At 34.8% G+C, this 21,580-nt stretch overlaps 2 protein-coding genes across 2 annotated transcripts; one reads left to right on the top strand and one right to left on the bottom strand.

The window, feature by feature from the left end:
* The first annotated feature begins 2,259 nt into the window (after nt 1–2,259).
* LOC133713368 (probable inactive purple acid phosphatase 27) lies at nt 2,260–7,867 on the top strand. The gene is made up of 13 exons (XM_062139376.1): nt 2,260–2,976; nt 3,126–3,213; nt 4,425–4,697; nt 4,886–4,994; nt 5,287–5,404; nt 5,493–5,625; nt 5,839–6,026; nt 6,260–6,446; nt 6,536–6,603; nt 6,848–6,938; nt 7,102–7,290; nt 7,398–7,481; nt 7,612–7,867. The coding sequence occupies exons 1-13, from the start codon at nt 2,642–2,644 to the stop codon at nt 7,666–7,668; spliced, it is 1,920 nt and encodes a 639-aa protein (XP_061995360.1). The 5' UTR covers nt 2,260–2,641; the 3' UTR covers nt 7,669–7,867.
* A 903-nt stretch (nt 7,868–8,770) lies between these two features.
* Nucleotides 8,771–20,853, bottom strand: LOC133718893 (crossover junction endonuclease MUS81). The gene is made up of 16 exons (XM_062145771.1): nt 20,689–20,853; nt 19,887–20,156; nt 19,363–19,451; nt 19,182–19,260; nt 18,998–19,084; nt 18,786–18,911; nt 17,960–18,191; nt 16,507–16,711; nt 16,295–16,410; nt 14,572–14,720; nt 13,741–13,798; nt 12,717–12,875; nt 12,114–12,193; nt 10,333–10,567; nt 9,678–9,764; nt 8,771–8,972 (listed from the first exon to the last, which is right to left on the bottom strand). Exons 2-16 carry the CDS (start codon nt 20,084–20,086, stop codon nt 8,865–8,867), a joined length of 2,010 nt encoding a protein of 669 aa, XP_062001755.1. The 5' UTR covers nt 20,087–20,156; nt 20,689–20,853; the 3' UTR covers nt 8,771–8,864.
* Nucleotides 20,854–21,580: the final 727 nt, after the last annotated feature.

The following is a 21,580-nucleotide window of genomic DNA, read 5'->3' as shown; positions in this document are numbered from 1 at the left end:
GGTATGAATAATAACAAATGTACTCCAATTCTCTCACATGCAGATCGAATAAGCCATTTGTGCTAAAATACGCATTGCAAGCCCTTTGTCTTCTTATTATTCAACTACAGAGTCTAGAGTTACAGACTACATACAGAGTTAAGACACAGTCACAGATTACACAATACCAAACTCTCCTCACACAGATTTACATTTAGAGAATTACTTCTCACTTAGAATTGCCTTGAGGGTATTTTTCCTCACCTAGATTCACCTTGAGGGGATTTTCTCCTCACCTAGATTCGCCTTGAAGGGATTTTCTGCTTACTTAGATTCGCCTTGAGGGGATTTTCTCCTCACCTAGATTCGCCTTGAGGAGATTTTTCCTCGCCTAGATTCGCCTTGAGGGGATTTCTCCTCGCCCAGATTTGCCTTGAGGAGATCTCTCTTCACATAGATTTGCATTTAGAGAATTACTGATTTTTTTTTTCATTAGATTTTACAGATATTTCTTCACTTTATCGAGAATATATCCCAAATATCTAATATATCAGGGATATTTGACGATGTCAGAGAAATTTCGCAGAAACGGTAGAAGGTAAGATATTAACCCCGTAAGATATATCGGTCCGTCGAAAAAAGGATATCGAAGGATATATTGGAAATATCGCATATATTTCAAACCATGCTTCATACAACACAATTTTCTTTGTTTGCTCTTGTATGAAAAATAATTAGACGACTGTTTTTTTTTAGTTGTCTATTCTTTACCATAAGATGACAGGAGTATTAACTAGAGCAAATATGTTGACCAGACGACAGTTTTTATCCGTTGTCTGGTCAAATTTTTGCCCTGGTGATAGTTAATTTTGTAACGGTTAGCTCACAAATAGTATTAATTTTTCAAAATCTAAAGTCAAAAATGTGCAAATGGCATAGCTATGGACATAAAAGCATTGACATCACGACCCCCATTTAGGCAATACTAGCTAGCAAATTGTCAAAACTGTATACATAGATATTAAAGACCAGGAAAGACGTTGCAACAAAATTTAGCTATAAACTTTTATATTTCACCACCTCCTATGGTATAAACTGTTTTCTAACATTATAAAGGTTATGAGTTAGATTCTCACTGACATATACAAGTATGAGTTAAGCTAAGGATTTTTGTTTAAAAAAAAAATTTGTTTTCCATCTTAAGGTATAAACTGCTTTGCCAAACAGTTACCTTCAATTTATGAAAAAAAAAAAAAAAAAGTAAATATAACACCGATTACAATCTTGTATTTACAACTATACTTATCATAAAAGATAAAAAATAAAAAAGATTAGAGAAATTTTATTAACACATCCCTAAATACTTAATACACATTCTAATTTTTTTACATTTACAATCAGATTATATGGGTAAATGAAATGACTGAAAAGACATAATTGGAATATGTTTAATAGCTTTTAATATTGTTATAAATTCAAGTTGAAATCTTTGTCATGAGTTCATGACAAGCTTGATTATTAGCAATTATGCATTACAAAATTCTTACGATCGTTCATATTGTTTCTTGGTAATTAATAGAAAGAAAATAAAACCTAGTATGATATATATAAACCCTAATTGGAATCTTCTTCTACAAGCTTGACTAGCTACAAGCAATTTTGCATTACAAAATCCTTATGATTGTATATGTTGTTTCATGATAACTAATGGAGAGAAAATAATAACAATGTAGTTATAAACCTAGTTGGGATCCTCTTCATGTGTTCTTGATTATTTTTCAACAATTTTGATTACCAGCAATTTTGATGATTCTGGTAATTAAATGCATTTAAATTCATTATGATATATATAGAATGTTGTGATTATGATAAAGTTTAGCATGATGATTTTAATATTGATTTATATATAGTGATTTTATATAGAATTTTGAGATTTGAGGATAATTTAGGTAGTTTGAGTGGTGTATTTAATAAAATGATAGAATAAGAAATCAAATGGATGGTGTATTAAGCAAGAAGTGTGTATTAAGTATTTAGGGATGTGCGAATAAAATTTCCCAAAAGATTACATGACACAAGAAGAAAAAAATTCATATGAAGCCACATTTTTATATTCACCTTAGGCCTCCATAATCTCGGGACCACAGCCCTGCTTAACCGGGCACAAAAAGTAATACTTGGTGTACAATTTTGTTTTGTGAACATGCACTAGCTAGCTAAGATTAGGTTGTGGAGAAGCTACATGTCTATATCCACAGCTTCTAGAGCATCTGTTCAGAACCGGCAGAGGAAGAAAACACCAAAAACAAATTAATTAGAAGTTAAAGGCTTCTCACAGCTGCGTGCTGTGTCAAGCATAATCAGAAACAACGTTACGTGAAGAAACACAAATTTTCAAAGTAATCTTCGCCCATCTCCTCTGATCTATCTCTATCTATGGCATCAATTTGTTATAAAGAATATGCCATGTTTATATATAAGCCAAGTTTCTTGTCAAGCCCCAAATTCTTATATAAGCCTTGATATCGCCAACAAGTTTAGTTTCATTACAGCAACAAAACAAAGAGACAATTAGGCCATGTGTCCATGATCAAGATTCATAGCTTTCACAGTTTCTGATCTTCATTCTCTGTATTTTAATTTTTTTTTTTTCTTTTTCCAAATGGGTTCTTCCAGTACTTGTGGGGTTCCCAAACTTATCTGTGTCGTGTTTGTGATATTGTTTCTTGGTTCCTGTGCTTCTTCATCATCTTCCTTGCACCCTTTGGTTGTCCAGTCACAGATTAAACACCTTAACCACACGGCAATATCAGAGTTTAGGTTGCTAAACAGAAAATTTCTTGGCAACTGTTTGAATCCGAGCCCATATCTGCAAATCAGTGTTAGCTCGAGTCCCGGTGGCCTTGGAGATGATGAGTTTGTGACTGTCAATGTTAGTGGCATCTTGAACCCTTCTAAAAATGATTGGGTGGCCATGATTTCACCTGCTAATTCTGAGTAAGTGTTGTACATGTTCATATATCCCGAATGTCATGTTATCGACTGTCAACGTGAATTATCGATTAAGTTATAACTCGATCACTATTGTGTTGTTGTTTTGATATTTTACTATTACTAATTGCATTATTATATATATGTGCATGCAGTGTCTCAATCTGTCCTTTGAATACGTTTTACTATGTACAGACTGGTGATTTTAGTAAACTTCCTCTTCTCTGCCATTATCCTGTTAAGGTAAATGATTATCTTTTCCTTCTGAGCGAGATTAACTTGAAATATCACGTTATATGCATTCTCTTTTATAAGAATATATTTGAAGAAGAAAACAGACAAATGCTGGGAAGAAACACTAATTAATAATAATTATAGAGCTATCAAAACAGCAAAGCTACTACTAATCATATGCAAAATTCTTTTGCATATATAGAGCAATGAAAATATTTCAACAATTACATTTTAGGTCTAGCTATCGAAATAATTTTATTTCGTGACATAAGTTTTTTATTTGTAAATGTTAGATCACGAATCCAACCAAAACTCCAAGGTAACTTTTTTTTTTTTTTTTTGACTTTGACTTTGATTTTGTCAAGGGGAACCTAAAGGCTTCCTAAGCCCAAGATAAACCCCTTCGGCGCATGTGAAATGCTCCAACTGTGCATTGCAGCACAGTGTCTGGCCACTTTGACAGCTTCGGGGTTCGAACCTAGGTTGGGGAGCACACCCAGCTAGGCAAGAACCACTAGGCCACTTGCAGTGGTTAAACTGCAAGGTAACTTAAAAGAGTGATCATGCATCTCAATTCATCACCGCTACTTTTGTCTTTCGGCGGGAAGAAATAGCACATTTTTATTACTCAGTTAGGTCAGAAAACAGAAAGTAGATAGCTCATAGCACCACTTGTGATTTATAGGTAGTAACAGAAAAATGGTTTAATAAGCTTTAATGAATAAAAGTCAAACAACGTAGGATAGCCAATACATGTCTTTAAAGTGAAACGTTGCTAACAAAGAAAAGAGAGAGCTGACGTTTACGCAAGAATATCAGTCGCATAATTCTATCTTCCAAACGGTTTTTCTCAAAAGTGGAGATGCGGGGTATCGATCCCCGTACCTCTCGCATGCTAAGCCAGCGCTCTACATCCCCACACGCTACCCTCTTCTCTCTTTTGGATTTGAAAACTGAATGCTCTTAAATAAGGAAGGAATAGGAAATTGGATGGGGTTGGAAATTTATAAGACACGAATAGTTTGATCATGAAAATTAAAGGGAAAATGCTCAAGTTATCCTAAAACAAATGTTTAGGACATGCATGTCCAAGGACAAACATGCTTGTTCAACCCCACTTGTGATTGATTCTTAACAAAAGAACTCCAGTTGTGATTGGTGAATCGGCACTTGATAGTTTTATGATGGAAACCGTTCATATTTAATTAATTCCTTTGCAGGCAACATACATGAGCACTGATCCTGACTACCTCAGTTGCAAGAAGAAGGAATGCCAAAAGTATCAGAATGGTACCAGTCACTGTGCTATCTCCACCTGCAGTGGTTCGTTAACATTTCATGTTATTAACATCAGAACAGACATCGAATTCGTCTTGTTTTCTGGTGGATTTGAGGTCCCTTGCATTTTGAAGAAAGCAAACCCTCTGAAATTTGCCAATCCAAACAAGCCACTGTATGGACATCTCTCGAGCATAGACTCAACTGGAACATCGGTAAATAAATTGACATTTACCAATTCGATCAATCGTGTTGAGAGTATTGTCATATTCGAGTTGTGTCAAGCAATGGTCGAAACCCAAGTTGACATAGTGACACTGTTGGAAGTTTGTAACTATGAACTTGGGATAGCATTTAGCTAGTTCTAAATGAATGAAACATGACTTATGGAGTTATGGTGCAGATGAAATTAACATGGGTCAGTGGAGATGAGAAACCTCAGCAAGTACAATATGGAGATGGAAAATCACAGACTTCAGTAGTTACCACATTTTCACAAGATGACATGCAGAGTGAGTCTCAACACTGTACATATATATATATATATATATATATATATATATATATATATATATATATATATATATATTAAAGGAGAAATGCTATGTACACAAGTACTTAATGTCACAGATTACATACGTACCACATTACTCATCACATATACTTGGGTAATGTGAAACCATGTAGGGTCAAGTTAGAAGAGCTTACCTTGTGAAACCATGTCGGGTCAAGTTAGAAGAGCTTACCTTATACGGTTTTCAATCTCTTTATCCCTTCTAATTATTTCCTTTTACTAATTGATAGGTTCACCTGCTATACCAAGTCCAGCCAAAGACTTTGGGTGGCATGATCCAGGCTTCATTCATTCAGCAGTGATGACAGGACTTAAGCCTTCATCTAGCTTCTCTTATAGATATGGAAGGTAAATTCATTCATATTAAACCTCAAAATGATAAGTGGAAAAAGAAGACAGATTGATTCTTACTTTGGGGTTGAAACAAAAAATGCAGTGATTCAGTTGGTTGGAGTGATCGAATCCAATTCCGCACCCCCCCTGTGGGAGGATCTGATGAACTCAAATTTCTTGCATTTGGCGACATGGGAAAGGCTCCTCGTGATTCTTCTGTCGAGCATTATATTCAGGTATATGAATTATGATGCTTTTTTAGTACTGCAGAAATTTAGACTCAAACAATAGTAATTGAGCATCGTTCTAACCCTACAACACAACATGTCGTGTTTAATTTAGTAAAATCAACATGGGGAAAAAAGAAACTAACTATACAGTACATTGTTTTTCTTCTACATACCTTATAGGAAAAGAAAAGGCTAATTTTAATCTTGTGGCATGAATAGCCAGGATCCCTCTCAGTGATTGAAGCCGTGACAGATGAAATAAATTCCGGGAATGTAGACTCTGTCTTCCACATTGGAGATATAAGCTATGCCACTGGGTTTTTAGTTGAATGGGATTTTTTCCTTTACCAAATCAACCCTGTTGCTTCTCGAGTTTCATACATGACAGCTATCGGGAACCATGAGAGGTACGTGTGCTCCTAGCTAAGACGTGCTCTAGGAACTTAATTTGAAGTTCTCTGAGAGGCTTCGATGCCATTTTATAGTATATCTAGCTATCTTGGTGTACATTGTTGGTACATTATCTAACAGCTCGTTTTGGGATCGAATGGTTGTTTAACACGTACAAGCAGACGACTTCAAGTAACAATGTCATATTTTCTTGTTTACTTAATCCTATGCTTGCTTCTACACTTTTCAGGGACTATATAGACTCTGGATCAGTGTACATTCTTGCAGATTCAGGTGGGGAAGCTGGAGTTCCCTATGAGACTTACTTTCCAATGCCAACCCCAGCAAAGGATAAACCATGGTATTCCATAGAACAAGGAAGCGTCCACATCACGATGATTTCAACAGAGCATGACTGGACCAAAAATTCTGAGCAGGTAAAGATGATTAAGCACTGATCTATAGTATCCTATAGCTGTGCACTGCACTTCTATTTGCATTTGATGTTTTTTATATGCTCTTGCAGTATAAATGGATGAAAAAGGACATGGCTTCAGTTGATCGATCTAAAACTCCTTGGTTGATATTTATGGGGCAAGTACTTAAATGCTTCAAAAACTATTCAAGTTTATGTAGTTTTTCTATAGGAACACCATACAAGATAAATCAGTTCTTTTAACCGTTGGTTTCTGATTCACATCGGATCTGTTCATGTGCATGACTTACAGTTTGAACCACAGAAACTGTCTACCGTGCATAATTTGATCAATATCAATAGTTTATAACTGCTTGAAAGTTTCACCAGATCTTCATGCATATTAATATTTTTAAACTGCAGGCACAGACCGATGTATACATCTGCCCCTGGATTCCTGAGTGTTGATGAAAAATTCGTTGACGAAGTTGAACCATTACTTCTGGCAAGCAAAGTAACATCCCAGACCTTCACCTAGCTAGTTATTGTTTTCTCTGTCATTTCTCAATGGATTCCATTTTCTTTTCTAATCTGGTTTTCTATTGGATTCTCTAGGTTTAAACATGGGATTTTAAATTTTTTGCTGACAAGTACATGCTGTTTGAAATTTGAACTAGGTTGATCTGGCCCTGTTTGGTCATGTCCATAACTACGAGCGAACCTGCTCCATTTATAAGAGCCAATGCATGAAATTGCCTAGCAAAGATGAGGCTGGGATAGACACATATGATCACAGCAACTACAGTGCCCCAGTGCAAGCTATAATCGGAATGGCTGGCTTTTCCTTGGACAAGTTTCCCACTGGTGTAAGTCCTTCTTTACTCTGTCATATCTCTCTTCAAAAATGTGCACTTAATTGTACAAGCATGTTCTTCATTGTTCTTTACATGGAATTGGGACTTCATTCAAACAGATTAACAATAGTTGGAGTTTATCAAGGCATTCCGAATATGGTTATCTCAGAGCGCATGCAACAAGGACAGATATCAAATTAGAGGTATGTATGCAAACTTGAGATTAGCACTTCGTACTGCATAGCATTTACATTAACTTCGAGTCTGCAAGAGTTTAAATATTTCAATGCGCAGATCCACTATATTCTCTCACGTTTGTTTTGTTTGTTTCAGTTTGTGAATGCAAACACAAGAAAAGTTGACGACAGCTTCCACATTACAAAAGCATAAGTTAGATAAATTGAGTTTAACTGTGGCTTCCACAGTTTTTTCTTTAGAAACTATAAGGCAAGATATATTGCCCCCTTTAGTTAGATATATGTAATTAAATTTGTAAGAGTATGAGGATGGAAACAAAAGTACAGTGTACAAATGGAGCAATACGTACACTAGATGAACAAATTACATAGAATTTCATTTCTAAAACACATATACAGGAAACGAATTACAGACAACTTGGATGCTAGCTAATCTTCTTCAAAAAGAGCTGGCTAGTACACTCTTACTCCCTACATAATCTCTTAATTAAGCTAAGCACTTAATATAGAGGTAGATTGACTTATACAGAGATAGACTAATTCGAGACCAAGCCAAACTGCTCTACTAATGCAAGACGTCAATCTATTTGGATGTATCTGTATATTAATATATCGTAAAACTTTCAAATGAACAAAAAAAACCATAGGAAGTTCAAAGTTGGAAAGGAGAACTAAGAATAAAGCATGTATCCTTTTCTTTTTTGTCAATTATTCATACCTCTTCTTTTCTCGAAGTCTACTCGGCAAAAATTTGGTCGTATTCAAGTTCCTAGCGTATTTAGGAAACTATTTTCAAAAGTTCATTTTCAGTATTTTCTCAATTATACACCACCGGACACGTTTTCTACCCATTTTTCATTTTGAAAAATGAAAACAGCCTGGAAAAACAGTAACAAACCGCACCTGAGCCTTTCTTCTGCACACTTATTAAAAGGCCCTCAATAATGAATAATTTCACTAATTTATTGCAAATCTAGTGGTAACACTTTGTGCTAGGTTTTGCCAACTTCTAATTCATGCTTAAATGAGATTTGATAGACAGGAACCATGTGCATCCACTTGAATTAATGAAAAATATATACAACAGTTTGACTTCTACTCTCAGCCCTAAGAGACTAGATCACAAATTTTTGGATTTTCTGTATCTGACCTGCAAAAATTCAAAGCCAGAGCCAAACCACCACTTCTTATCAATAGAGCCAAATTGCAATCGGCCGACCAGATAAACATTCTTCAATATTCACAAATTCCTACTTGTGTAATAGACTCAAATGGCATTGCCTAGTCTGATGGCAAGAGAAAAGCGAGTTCATCATATTTACATTGCAAAATTAGTTTAGAGTACAAGAGCGACAATGGAATCATATTTTTGACAATGGGAGATAGATATCAATCAATGCCCCAAACAAAGTGAAATATATTCTTACTAGCAGCAGCATTTACAACATTGTTACTCTGTGTTCTAAGCATCTCTTCCTGTGCGCCAACATCGCCCTCCTAGTTTAATAAATACATGCTGGTGTTAGTACAACAAAGCCAAAAAAGAAAAATGTCTGCTGTACATTTGACCACCCGTAATGGAGTACGAAGAAGTTACATAACAAGTTTAAAGAGGTTGATGAAGATTAAACAAATGTGTAATTGGGTCTACAATTAGGACTAATCAGATAGGATACAGATATTGCCTTGTGGAGGAGAGTTCCAGTCTAGTAGAACGTCAAAAATCAACCAAGATACCACTGGAAAACCACCAAGGTTTTGGTGCAGAAGAAAATAGGGTAGAAATGCGCTATTAAATACACATGTTGAACTGTCAACAAACCTCAAAAGACACGGAGTCCAGATTCAAAATTGAACTTTGCTTAAATCAACAACATAATCGGATTTACAATGACCTCAGAGCATTTAGCCTCTGAACACGTCGCTAAAGTGAGCACTAGAATCATTGAACCCTTAGAATTTACTTTTTTTATATTTAAATCATATATGGCAGTTTTAGGAATGCATATGCAAAGGGTCCTGGAACATTTCAGCTCTTAAAAAAGCAACCTCATTATTCTCCAAATTTCATTTTTCTCATTTTGTCCTTTTTAATTTAACCCCAACCCCAATAAAATTTGGGACCTCATCAACATTGTGGATGAGAAATAACAATAGACATCAGCTGTGATTTTCCAATTCCCCAAGGGAGTGAAGACTTACAAGTAGAGAGTATTCACGGGCAAGAGAAAAAACTGTTGGGTACAAATCCAGAACAGCTATGGCAACTTCCTCAGTCACCTGGGGGACCTGCATTAATAATTCAAATGTAGAGCTTGTTCGTCATTTTGGCATTAGAAAATCCTACTTCTCAAAAATGATATCCTGCCCCAGCAGACAATATCGTAAATGTTGATTCTAAAACTTATACACCAATGTACCCAAGCTTGCATGACAGTATCCATACACTACTTGATGCAGTTCTAATGCTAAAAAAAAAAAAAAAAAAAAAAAATAGAATAGTAGAAACTTGGACAAGGGAAACCAACAGATCAAGAATAACTGAACAATAGGAAAATTGTTCAGCTATCTTGACAGAATGAACCTTTTACTTTTTGTGTTCTACAAAATCCATATATGATCCACAGCAGCCAATATATCTCGCGGTGTACACACATATATAGACAGTAAATATAAAAGGAACAAATTCGTAAAAATGCGTAGAATTTAATTTTCTCTGTGCACATTGAGAGCAGCATACGTATATATTTGTATTGTGTGTGTGTGTGGATAGTTTTCTGCATTCAGAGAATATAAGCATTATGTCCCTGACTGTCAAATAGGGGATGACTTCCATGTCCCTAAAAACAGTTCATACCTGCATGAGCTGAATGGCAAATACGTCACTGACTGTCATCTTGTCCAGGTCTTGGCACCTTTTGTTAAATTCATCAAAAGGAGGACAGACTCCAGCTTGCTTATGCTGTTCCTCAGAGAGATCTTTGTAATATTTAAAAATTGCTTCAGTAAGATAACCATACTTCCTCAAGGTTGCAGTCAGGTTTCCGGTTCTCTGAACATCAAAGCCCTCCAAAAGCTCGGTTGTAAAGCAACTGCATAAGATGTAAATTTTTTTAACTGAAGATTGATTCAAATAATATTAGGAGTTATCCTCTGAAGGCCTACAGGATAATGATAACTATAACTGTTTAACAAGGAGTCATTACTAAAATATAAGTTGCTCTTTTCAACCACTAACACCAAAGAAGATGAGATCTGAAAAATCACACTTGAAGCCAAACTGAAAACACTGTCTGAACATAGAAAAGATCCTAGGACATAAACTTAATTATGAAACTAAAATCTTGAAAGACAAAAAAAATGTGTAAAGGCTTGGCATTCTATTTAAATTCTGACAACATTTGGGAAAACTTACATAAGATTACAAGCTTACAAAGGACATGTTCAAATACATCCATATCTTCCAAAGGGCAAAAGGAGACTAAACTTGCTACTTACAAGGGATGATAAAGAACGATTTAAATGCGGCTAACCTTTGATTTGTTAATAATAAGTCATTAAAAATTTATAAGGTATTAAAGTATAAATATAGACCCATTTAACCAAACCAGAACTAGCAATACAATGTACTATAAATTTTTAACTTAAGACTTCAACAATAACCTCACTTCAGCGACCATAATGGATCACCCACAAGAGAACTAAAAATTGCAGACATGATGCAACTAAATTTGCTGTTTGATTTGGTTGTTGTCTAAGAAAAACATATTTCAACAAGAAAAAAAGTTCAACAAAATCAAGAAGGAAAAGGCAAAACAATCTCAAACCAACTTAGATGTTCATAGTCAATGAGATTTTATCCAAAAATATCATAGCATGAACACAGTGCTTGAATTTGAACATCTAAAGTTCGAGATTGGCTGGATTTTTCAAGGGATTACAAAGATTGAACAGGAGTATATAGTGCTGATTCTGTGATGTAACCAAAATCTGTACATCTCAAGTAACAAAAGTACAGCAAACCAACTGCATGACAATGACTGAAAGCATTTAATTGAGCTGAAATGGCATCTGATTTAGTTGATGGATAAAATTGTAATTTTTTGTACTTCCGTGCAACTTTTTTGTATAAATCTTGATATAATAGGATTACTGGAATGGCTTGTCTGTAACCTCAGGCTAAAGCTTGGGCCAAGACTGATGACACAACCAAGCCAAGCTAAACCAAAATACGCATGATCTTAATCATTCACTAATCTATTAAAGCCACGTCTTAGTATCACCATAAAACTCGACCATCATTAGTAATATTATCTACTGGAAACTATCAGACCTCCAACTGTCAAACGACCAATTAATAAAGCAATAGAGAATCTTTCTTTTTTTCTTTTTTTTATAAGAAACAATCTCTTATTAAAAGAAGGACCAAAATAGAGAACATAAATATTCAACAAAGTCAGAAGACGAACAATAATTACACGGGTGTTGGTCATACTGCAAGAGAAGATCTAACAAAAAATTATTACATAGTCGCAGTTTATTTTCTTACTTTAAACACGACGATTCGATTTAAACAGAAGTACCTATAATCAAGTAGGAAAAAATATAGCCCTTAAGAATATTCAAACAAATGCTTACGCTGTTTTGATGCTTTCTGCTGCTTCACTAGAATTTGGATCACCTTCCACGAGATATATCAGCTTCTTAAGTCCACACCGCTGATTATATGCAAATTAAGAAAATGTCAGGATAAAGTAAAACAAAACAAATGCATATAAAGTTCAAAATACAAGCAAATAAATTTGTGCAGTAGATAGTAAGAGACAAAAGAGACTGGAAATAATAAACAAAAGCAACTCTATAGCAGGCAACTACATATAAACAATGTATCTTTCTCATTAAAAATGATATAATGAAGAATCTAGCAAGAGGATCAGTGTCTTGTGTTATAACCATTCACACTAATGCAATCATAGCTCAAGTTCAAAATCATTATAAAATTTACCCTCACTTAAATACTTAAAAACCAATGAAGTCAAGAATACTTCACCATTCAGTAACATTCGTTTACTTCAATTAGGAAAACCGACTTTAAACAAGATAAACTGAATGTCAACCATAGCTTAGCTCCTACTTCACATACTGATAAAGATAATTGAATCTCTCAAAAAAAAAAATATCCCAAAAACCTACTTAACATACCAATAAAGATAACTGAATCTCTCAAATAAAATTCCATACCAAAAGTCTCAATTTTTGATCCCTGTAACGGTTGTCTCTGATTGAACAGCGCAAATCATCAACATTTTTCCTCTCAACAATAAAATCAAGTACATATTCATTCTTCAGATGTTTGTGCCGAGCTATCCAAATTCCGTCTCCAACTGGTAACCGTCTAACCTGTAAAAGTGTCAGTTTGTTTCTTACTATTTACTTCGTAAATAACAATTAAAAAAGTCATCCTTTTTTCCTCGTAGTCTTGGATGACTTTCTCGGATATGCGGAAAACTGACTTATGATGCCAATTGGATGAAAAATAACAATATATAATGAACGCTATGACAAACCCAAGACGTGTTTAACAACACAAGAGGCAACACTGAGTTTTGTATCATGATACAAAAGCTAGCCAAGTGAGTTTGGGAGTGTGGCAATGATCTTTAACAAACCTTATAACTATACAGAATGGATAGTAGTTGGGAAGTAATGTTCTCAAGTATATCACTATCTCATTATACATAACAAGAGGACTTGCAGCCACTGAGGATAGAAAGTAGGTTTTAACATTACTTAGAATCCCCAATATGGTGAAAAACAAGCTGATGATACATGGCCTAACCTAGGCCAAATAGTTAGAGAATTTAATGTTTCATAGAGGGAAACCAAATTCGGCAGCAGGTCTTGCTTATTAGGTCAGGTGACAGGACCAAATCAACCCCTAATTTCATGATTATCAATGTTTTTTAATACCACATAGTCTGATAACTACCACTCTTATTGACAGTTCTACAGGTATATACTTTACAAATCAGAAAGGCCACTAGGTATTTGCCAGCATACATATGAAACCATCTAAATCTAGAGAATGCAACAAAGGTTTCATCATTTTAATAAAAGTTCCTGGTGACTCAATCATGAAATACCATAACATGTCAAACACTATTACAGAAATGAACAAGCAAACAAACAAATAAACAACAGAAGACAATACCAAAAGTTGCTATTTTTGTGAAAGACTAACAAATTAAAGACTACAATAACTCACCTCTACTGTGATTTTGCATCCAGAAATAACACTCTCGATAATGCTCCTAGACCGTGATCTAAAACCACAACATACAATTAATCACACCTGTTATAAACACTAGCAAGGACAGTGGGCAAAAGAATAGGAGCGCACAATACCATTGCATACAGTAAAATAATAAACATCCGACAGTAAGCATACTGACTAGTTACGAAAAGACAAGAACACGATGACACAATAATTATGGCTACTTAGCAGATGGTTTTTTAGGTTAAAATTAAGGGCCCTCCTTAACTTTTTTTTTTTTTTCTTTTCACTAAAGTACTGTGTCAATTTCTGAATTAGATCCTTGGACTAGTTGATTGATTCAAAAACATCCTTAGAGAACGCAGATATCTACAATTTTATCCGTACAACCCCAATTGTCGTACTTTGCCTCTCTTTTTTGTTAGTTCTATATTTTTGGAAACCGTGCATCGAGATCTTTCATAAAAATTATAAAACCATATAGCTTCTTCGGTTTATTTCCTTATCTGCATTTTTTGTATCTCTGTAGATTAACCTGTATAGAGAAGTATAAAGTACACATAACAAAAGGAAACCAAGGTTTCACCCGCAATTTTTTCGTTTTTGTACACTTAGAATTAATTTTATATAGTATTGCTGCCCTGTAGTCATCCCCAACTAAGAAATATGGATAAGTGCAAGCAATGAGCTCTACAGGCCAGGTTGCTAAAACGAATATCTATTGACTTGACCACAAAAAATGTCATAGAAAATATCCTTAACTGGCTTGATGGTTTAAATAAACAAGAAGTTGCTGAATAAAATTAAGCAGATGCTACTTACATCTGAGCGGCCAATTGTTCTCGATCATCCAATACAAAGACTAGTTCATATGCATCTTCAAATTTCTCCCCAAAGCTTAAAGGTGGCACAGACAGAGCTTTCGAACTTGCTTCAACACCAGCCAAACTAGACTTTGGCACAGGACAACTCTAAGAAAACCAGAAAGCCAATGAGCAACACGTAACAATATGCAGTGTTCAATAATCCTGCAACAATTGACTTTCAAATATAAAGAAAAAGCTTTGTAACCACCCTACTGTTCCGTTTTGCAAATACAACAGCCAGAAGTTCACAATGTGGCCCCTAAAATAGTAGTCCTAGTACAACAGCACAGACGCTATTTTGGCACGTTCCCTTTGACAGGAGTATTTTCAGAAGCATAATAATTCAAAAGACAGCAGCAAAATTTAGAAACAAATGGTCCAAACTCCAAAATCTAAGTCTCGTATACGACACAGGGTTCTGCACCATAGGCAGGTTGTGTAAGGAGCAGAAAGGTAGCCTCCACTGAAATTAAAAAACAATGAAGGCAGTCAAATACAATATGTTTCGGGTTTTTGACTTATCAAAATCTCATATTATAACATTTGGAACACAGGATCCAATATGCTTTAAAATAGTGAGAAAGTCTTACTTCTGTTCATGATGAAAGAAGAAGAAAACCAAAAGCATATGTTTTCACTGTTGAGATATCTCCAAAACTCATATTAACTTGATTCATCTCAAAACAATAAAATACTTTTCTGCTCAACATTTTGGCAATCAAGTATGCTTCTATACATGTATTCATTTATTTTCATGAATCATTAGTTTTACTATAATTGCTCCACCTTAATCTCCAAAGAGCGGAAAAGCTATAGGAGGGAAAGAAATAGGTGCCAGTAGTTCGCCTTCAAGGATGTCAGCACTGTTACTTTTATTGCAAGTATTTAATATATTCCTTTTAGCTATGACTGGACATGCATGGCAAGCAGGACCAATGTCACGCCATTGTTATGAGTCATATAACAATTGCAGCCCATAAAATGCATAGCCAAACTGAGTTCTAAATACTGTCATCTTGAACCAGGGAATGGGCTGAAACTCTACCAGTGACATATGGAGATGCTATATTCACTTAAGATTTATCAATCCTACATATTACTACACCATGTTGTGGGGTCAGTTACATTCCAACCCCAAACTTCTAATTTTAACAAACTTCAACCTACTGGTCAAAGTTGTTAAATTTTCCGACCTCCATCCCTTTGAAAGTCAGTTTGACCATTATCTGATTACATAATTGTAGAATGTACGTCATCTCATGAGTTAACGATTATACTGATGATCAAGTGCTGGAGATAAGAAATTTTTACAATTTTTGAATAGTTGGTTGAATGTCTCACTTCTTAAAATTAGAATAGGGGTAAAATAAAAATGACTCCAAAGCACAAGGTGCAAAAGTATTTAGCCCTGAAAGCATAACTCTCAATTGCCTCTCTATTCTTTTAAAACGAAGAATAGAAAAAATAAAAATAAAAAATAACAAAGACACCAATAGTGATTATGTCCCTACAATGCAGTAATTAGGAGTATCCTGGCAATGCTGAAACATTATATGTATTAATGAAATATTCTTTTCAAAATAGATAATATTTATCACTCACATAAGAAGATATATGGATACAGTATACCAATAGAAAACTAGTATAACTTATTTCAAATGTATGTACACATCACATACAGGAGATGAAGGAGCTCCCGTCGTAAACGACTTTGATGCAACCTTGTCAGAATTAATTCTTGGTGTAGGACCTCCATCCCTAGAAGTGTTGGGCAGTCTAACACAATCTCTATCACCTGAAAACTTTAAGGAGCTGTATAAGACGATGATCAAATATTTAAGGAAATTGGAGCATTTCAAATTCATTTGGCAGCACAATAGAAGCTTATTACCATTCACAAGAGTATGAGTGGATGGTGTTGCCCGAAGATTTCCCCTTACGCTTTGAGACTTCATATGAAAACCATAAACCTCATCTTCTCGAAGGCGACAAAGAACTGATGGCCATAGTGAAGAGATTTCCTTGTTATGGGAAGTCTCTAAAACTTCACTGATAGCTCGGTTCATCTGTTCCTCAGAATACCCCATGCGTGTAAACTAAAGAAAGGAAAATGAATTGAGAAAAATTTTCTGACCAAGTAAGCAAACTAACAGTAAAAGGCTCTATGACCAAAAGAAACAAAAGGCTGCAATATTTCATGTACCTTAGGGTCAAGTTCAATGGAAAATGTAAAAACAAAATGGAAAAAGATCTATATCACGTGAAGCTTTCTTAAATCTCAATATACTTGAACACAAAGAAAAATGGCAGATATGATCACTTAACATAGAAAGAAGGACCACGTTTATTTTAGTTTGCTTGTTTATCGAAGGCTTAGATTTTTGGGGTCAACTATTACCACGCTTTCATGGACAATCAGGATTAGTCTAAAGTGATACTATTAACAGTTTGCCAACCACCGTCACAAACTTAAAAAAAAAACAAAAAAACAAAAAACAAAAAAGAAACAGAGAAATAAAGTACCATTAACTATGCCTATATTTTTATTTGTAATATTTGGAGCAACACTGTCAAATGGGGTTGCTAATGTCTGCGGGTGTTGCGTTGATGGGAGCACCGCCATATTGGGGCATTGATGGCATGCTACTTTTTCTTTTCTTATCTTAAGCATGCCTTTTCTAAAACGCAGGGAGTTGATGGCCTATTTCTTAGCAGTGTAAGTTATATACGGTCACCCAAGAACTGTGACCATTTTATAACACCGCTAAAATTGTCTATTTTATTAGTAAGTCAACTAAGAATCTTCATATTCATATGCCCACAAAAATATTTAGGAAGATTGCACAGTAACAATGTAAAACAGAGTCGTGTAAAAGAAAAAGATATAAAAATTAGGGAATCCGTGCAGAGTACAATTATATAAACACAGCTAGTGCTCTTAACAAAATTGCTTTTTCCATCACAAAATATCCATTTCATCAACAATCTGAAAGCTACGGAGAAAACAACTATTTATTTCTCATTCAAGTGATCAAACATAACTCAATCCAAGACATCAGTGTCACTTCAGAACTTATATTTGTTTTGGAAAGAAAAGAAAAAATATTGGTCCAGAATCAAGTGGAACAGAGACCACAACACAACAGGATATTGTGGACAACAACCTAAACCCATATCTGAGGAAAGATGTCAACTAAAATAAGCTACTGAGACACAATCTTAAATTAAAAATTAAACTCGGAAAGAATGCTGCTGAGAAGTAAATATGAAGTATGAAAATGGAAATGGATTATCATTCCCAGCTACAATTCAAGATAAAAATGAAAGGTCATTTTGATAATTACCTTGTCAAGATATTCCTGTGGAATATCAATTGAGTTTTTATTCCTACTTGAATTACAGGATAACAATGTCATATCTGTGGCCGAGTCAGGACTAGAAAGTTCCTGATGTGAAATGTCCACATCCCCGGTAGACAACTCCCTGGCATTAGAAATTATTTCTACAGGATCCGCCAAACCAGACCTCACGAGACATTCACGAGCAGCTTCCTTACCTTCTTGAGTAAGCATGTACCTACAGTTTGTAGAAGCATTATACATCTGATAATAGTGCAAATATGATCAAGTGAAATTCTACAATTTTGAGGTCTAAGTTTATAAGAACTTGCTTGATACAAGATTTCTCAGCATTCTGTTAAGAGAAGTAGAGTAATGAAATTGATCACAAACAAGCTTCCAACTGGTAATCAATTAAAGCCTATAAATAACTCAAGTACATTATATCTATAAAAAAATGTGCCCCTTGACAAAACATGCTTCAATTAAACATAATCAGATTAAGTATAATGACTCATCAACTTTCAAATAAACTGCACACCATAGTCGAGCCGCAAATCATCATTCACATCAAAGTAGAGCTTTCCTACTAATTTTTTTTTCTAGAAACAAATGCTTTCATAAGCAAAAAATTAAAGAAAAAGTGTGATTTATTATTTCTTGTTAACAAATAATGTAATGTAATGCTCCCTAAAACTGTACTCGGCAAAAGGCTACAGCTCTCGTCATTAAAATTTACAAGTTTCTAAAACAAAAAATGGTATAAGATAAATACATAATTTCTTTTCGACATGACAAAACAAGGGAATGGAATGTAAGATAAAAGTCATACTTTGCTGGGCAACTTGATTTCACAACCAGTCCCTTGGTTATCAATGTCTTCATGCAGGACCAACCACTATACCATTCCCTTGTAGAATTTCCCAGGTGTACCGGTATTCCCTTTCCCTTCTCTGGCCTAAGAACAACAAATTGGGTCCCAAAACATCACAGACATCCATATTAACACAAGTGGAAAGAACACTAATACAATAGTTAACATACATAATTGGAACACGAGACAGTCCACTTGCTTCAGCTGCATCAATGAGCTCCTGTTTACGCATAAATTCATTCCCACTTTCAGTTCCCCTGATGAAAACTAATGGTTAACTCCAACTTCAAAAAATGTGACAAAAAATTCAATTACAAGTTACAGCTGTTTTAGAGCATACTTAGTTAAGTTTACCTGTAAAGTGTGACCAGTAAAGCATATGCTACAGAATTCTTTTGTGGAACATAGTGTTTGCTTCCTTTGGTTCTCTTACCTAATAAAAGAACAAGTCCATAATGGACAGCAACAAGAAGGAATATACAATGCGATTCATGAAAACAGAGAGTGTAAAGCCAAGGAAATAAGAAAGACGTACCCTTTTTAGTTACATCTTCTGGTTCAGAACTGCCTGAACCGGTGTCAAAATACCCTTGCATAAGCTTCAAAATCCATTTCCCAACACCCCTAAACCAAAATATGAGCAGTGCACAGAATCATTCCAATGATATAGAACATGAAAATAAGAAACTCTCGATAGATTTCGGAATCATCAAAAAGTTTTCTTTTTCCCCTTTATGCAAGTATTAATAGCTCACTTTCATTGTTTAGCTTCCTATGTGTACACCTCTCCTTGATCATGAGTTATAGTAGGGTACAAATATTCAGATTGATTATGGTACTACACGAATTTAACATATTATACAATCCAAACAACTAGTAAAAGAAACTAATGAAACTAAATTCTAAAATTCTGATGAACAGTAAACAAAAGAGAATATCTTTTAAAATCAAGATTTTAAGCCTAATGAAGAATTAATCTTCAAGAAAAACTAAATGCCAACACTAATGAATGAAAATCCAACAAACCATTAAAAAATTCAAAACAAGCTTATAACTCACTTGATTTGGGAAAACTCTTTGAGGGTTTTAACAGGATTCTTAGAGTTGCAGACATTGGAGTACGCCTTGGTAAGAGTCTTTTCAATGTTTTCGGAGATTCCTTTGGGCTTCTTGTCAGCCATTTCCTGCCACTTACTCAACATGTACTCAGCCAGCACTTCATTCTCGGAGCACACAACCAACCGCTTGTGCCGCTCCATTGAATCGTGATAATAAGGGCAGGCTTGTCTCTCAGTTTTAACAGGCAATGTGTGAACTAAATAGATCCTCCTTAACATAGATTCACAATGGAAAAATGTTAAATCGTTATGCTAAAGCTCATAGTCAAATAACAACAAAGCAGCCACAAAAAACATAACATTCAGAAATTGGGTGAAGCATAATATGAAAGCAACACATACTTCACTACATATAAACATGGATATACCACCCAAGAAAAAAAAATGTCGATTACCATTCATAAACGCCATAAAATAAAAACAAGCAGAATCACAATTGTGGGCAAAGCAAAGAAATTTTACATCCAAACTAAGATTCAAGTGGGTATTGACATAGTTTTTGTTTCTTAGCAGCCCAAAAAACTCAAGATTTTGTAGGCATTATGAAAACCCAGTAACATATATAGAATCCGTCAAAATAAACAAAACCCATATCAAGCTTTCTCATTTAGATCAATAGAATTCAACAAACAAAAACTAAGAACAGGGAGTGAAAGAGAAATGAAAACCCAAAATTAAAAACCAAATCTTTCCGGAAAAGCAAAGTAGAAGAATCACAGTAATTAACCCCAAATAAAACATACCTCGACCTATTGGGTTTTGGCTGAAATTGGGTTTTCAGTGATCAGGATTGAAAGAGAAGGCAGAGAGATTGAAGATTTAGACCAGGAGACGTTGCGATTTCGTTACATTGAAAGAGGAGGGAGAGGAAAGGAAGAGTGAGACTGTGTTTCGGAGGGAAACTTCGGGTCAAATTGTTTTAGGCCAGAGGGAGGTCATCATTAGGCCCTTAGGCCCTAAGCCCATTTCAAGCTCGGCTTTTTTTCAAATAGGGTAGGGGTAAGGGCTATGGAAATGAAGCCCGATCTAGCTCAATTGAGTCCAAAAGGACCAAGCTTAGCCCAGCTCTTTTATACGGCTCAAACAAACCCTAGTAATTTTCTATTTTTTCTTTTCTCAATATGTTCATCTGTTTTTTATCCACATACAACTTATCTCTTTATTATTTTGTGATTGATTTAGGAAGCTTTATTTTCTTTGTTAAATGACAGTTAATTTTTAAAAATTTAGAGAGATAATTAATTGTATATAACTACCCTAACTAATATTTATAAATGTTATTAAGGTAACTTCAGAAAATTGTATGTATTAAATAGGGTCAACAAAAAAGAGAGTCTTAGATTACAACCATTGTGCCACATTTTGTCAAAAAAAAAATTATATATAAATACATAGATCTTATCCAGAGTATCCAGAGCGGAGCTCTGCTTTAAAATTAATGTATGAAGTTCGAATTTTCGGTCACTTTTCTGTCGCATATCCACATCTCGACCGTTCAGTTTTTAGGTACTACTGTATAGATCATCTCTACAAATTTTCAGCCAAATTGATGATCGTTAAGATATCTAACTCGCTTAAACCAATGGACGGACTTAATATATATATATACACACGCACACAAATCCTATCCAGAGC

Source organism: Rosa rugosa, chromosome 6, assembly GCF_958449725.1.
Source record: "Rosa rugosa chromosome 6, drRosRugo1.1, whole genome shotgun sequence".
NCBI classification, from domain to species: domain Eukaryota; kingdom Viridiplantae; phylum Streptophyta; class Magnoliopsida; order Rosales; family Rosaceae; genus Rosa; species Rosa rugosa.
Note: the sequence above shows the minus strand (reverse complement) of the source record. Positions and strands in the feature narration are given on the sequence as shown.

Bases quoted from the DNA above. Each gene is read 5' to 3' on its own strand.
- LOC133713368 (XM_062139376.1), top strand. From the start codon at position 2,642: ATGGGTTCTTCCAGTACTTGTGGGGTTCCCAAACTTATCTGTGTCGTG. The intron at 5,626-5,838 runs GTATATGAATTA...TGGCATGAATAG, and splicing joins CTGTCGAGCATTATATTCAG to CCAGGATCCCTCTCAGTGAT. The intron at 7,482-7,611 runs GTATGTATGCAA...TGTTTGTTTCAG, and splicing joins GGACAGATATCAAATTAGAG to TTTGTGAATGCAAACACAAG.
- LOC133718893 (XM_062145771.1), bottom strand. From the start codon at position 20,086: ATGGAGCGGCACAAGCGGTTGGTTGTGTGCTCCGAGAATGAAGTGCTG. The intron at 16,411-16,506 runs GTAATAAGCTTC...TAAAGTTTTCAG, and splicing joins CACTCATACTCTTGTGAATG to GTGATAGAGATTGTGTTAGA. The intron at 12,876-13,740 runs GTGAGTTATTGT...ACACTTTTACAG, and splicing joins GATGCAAAATCACAGTAGAG to GTTAGACGGTTACCAGTTGG.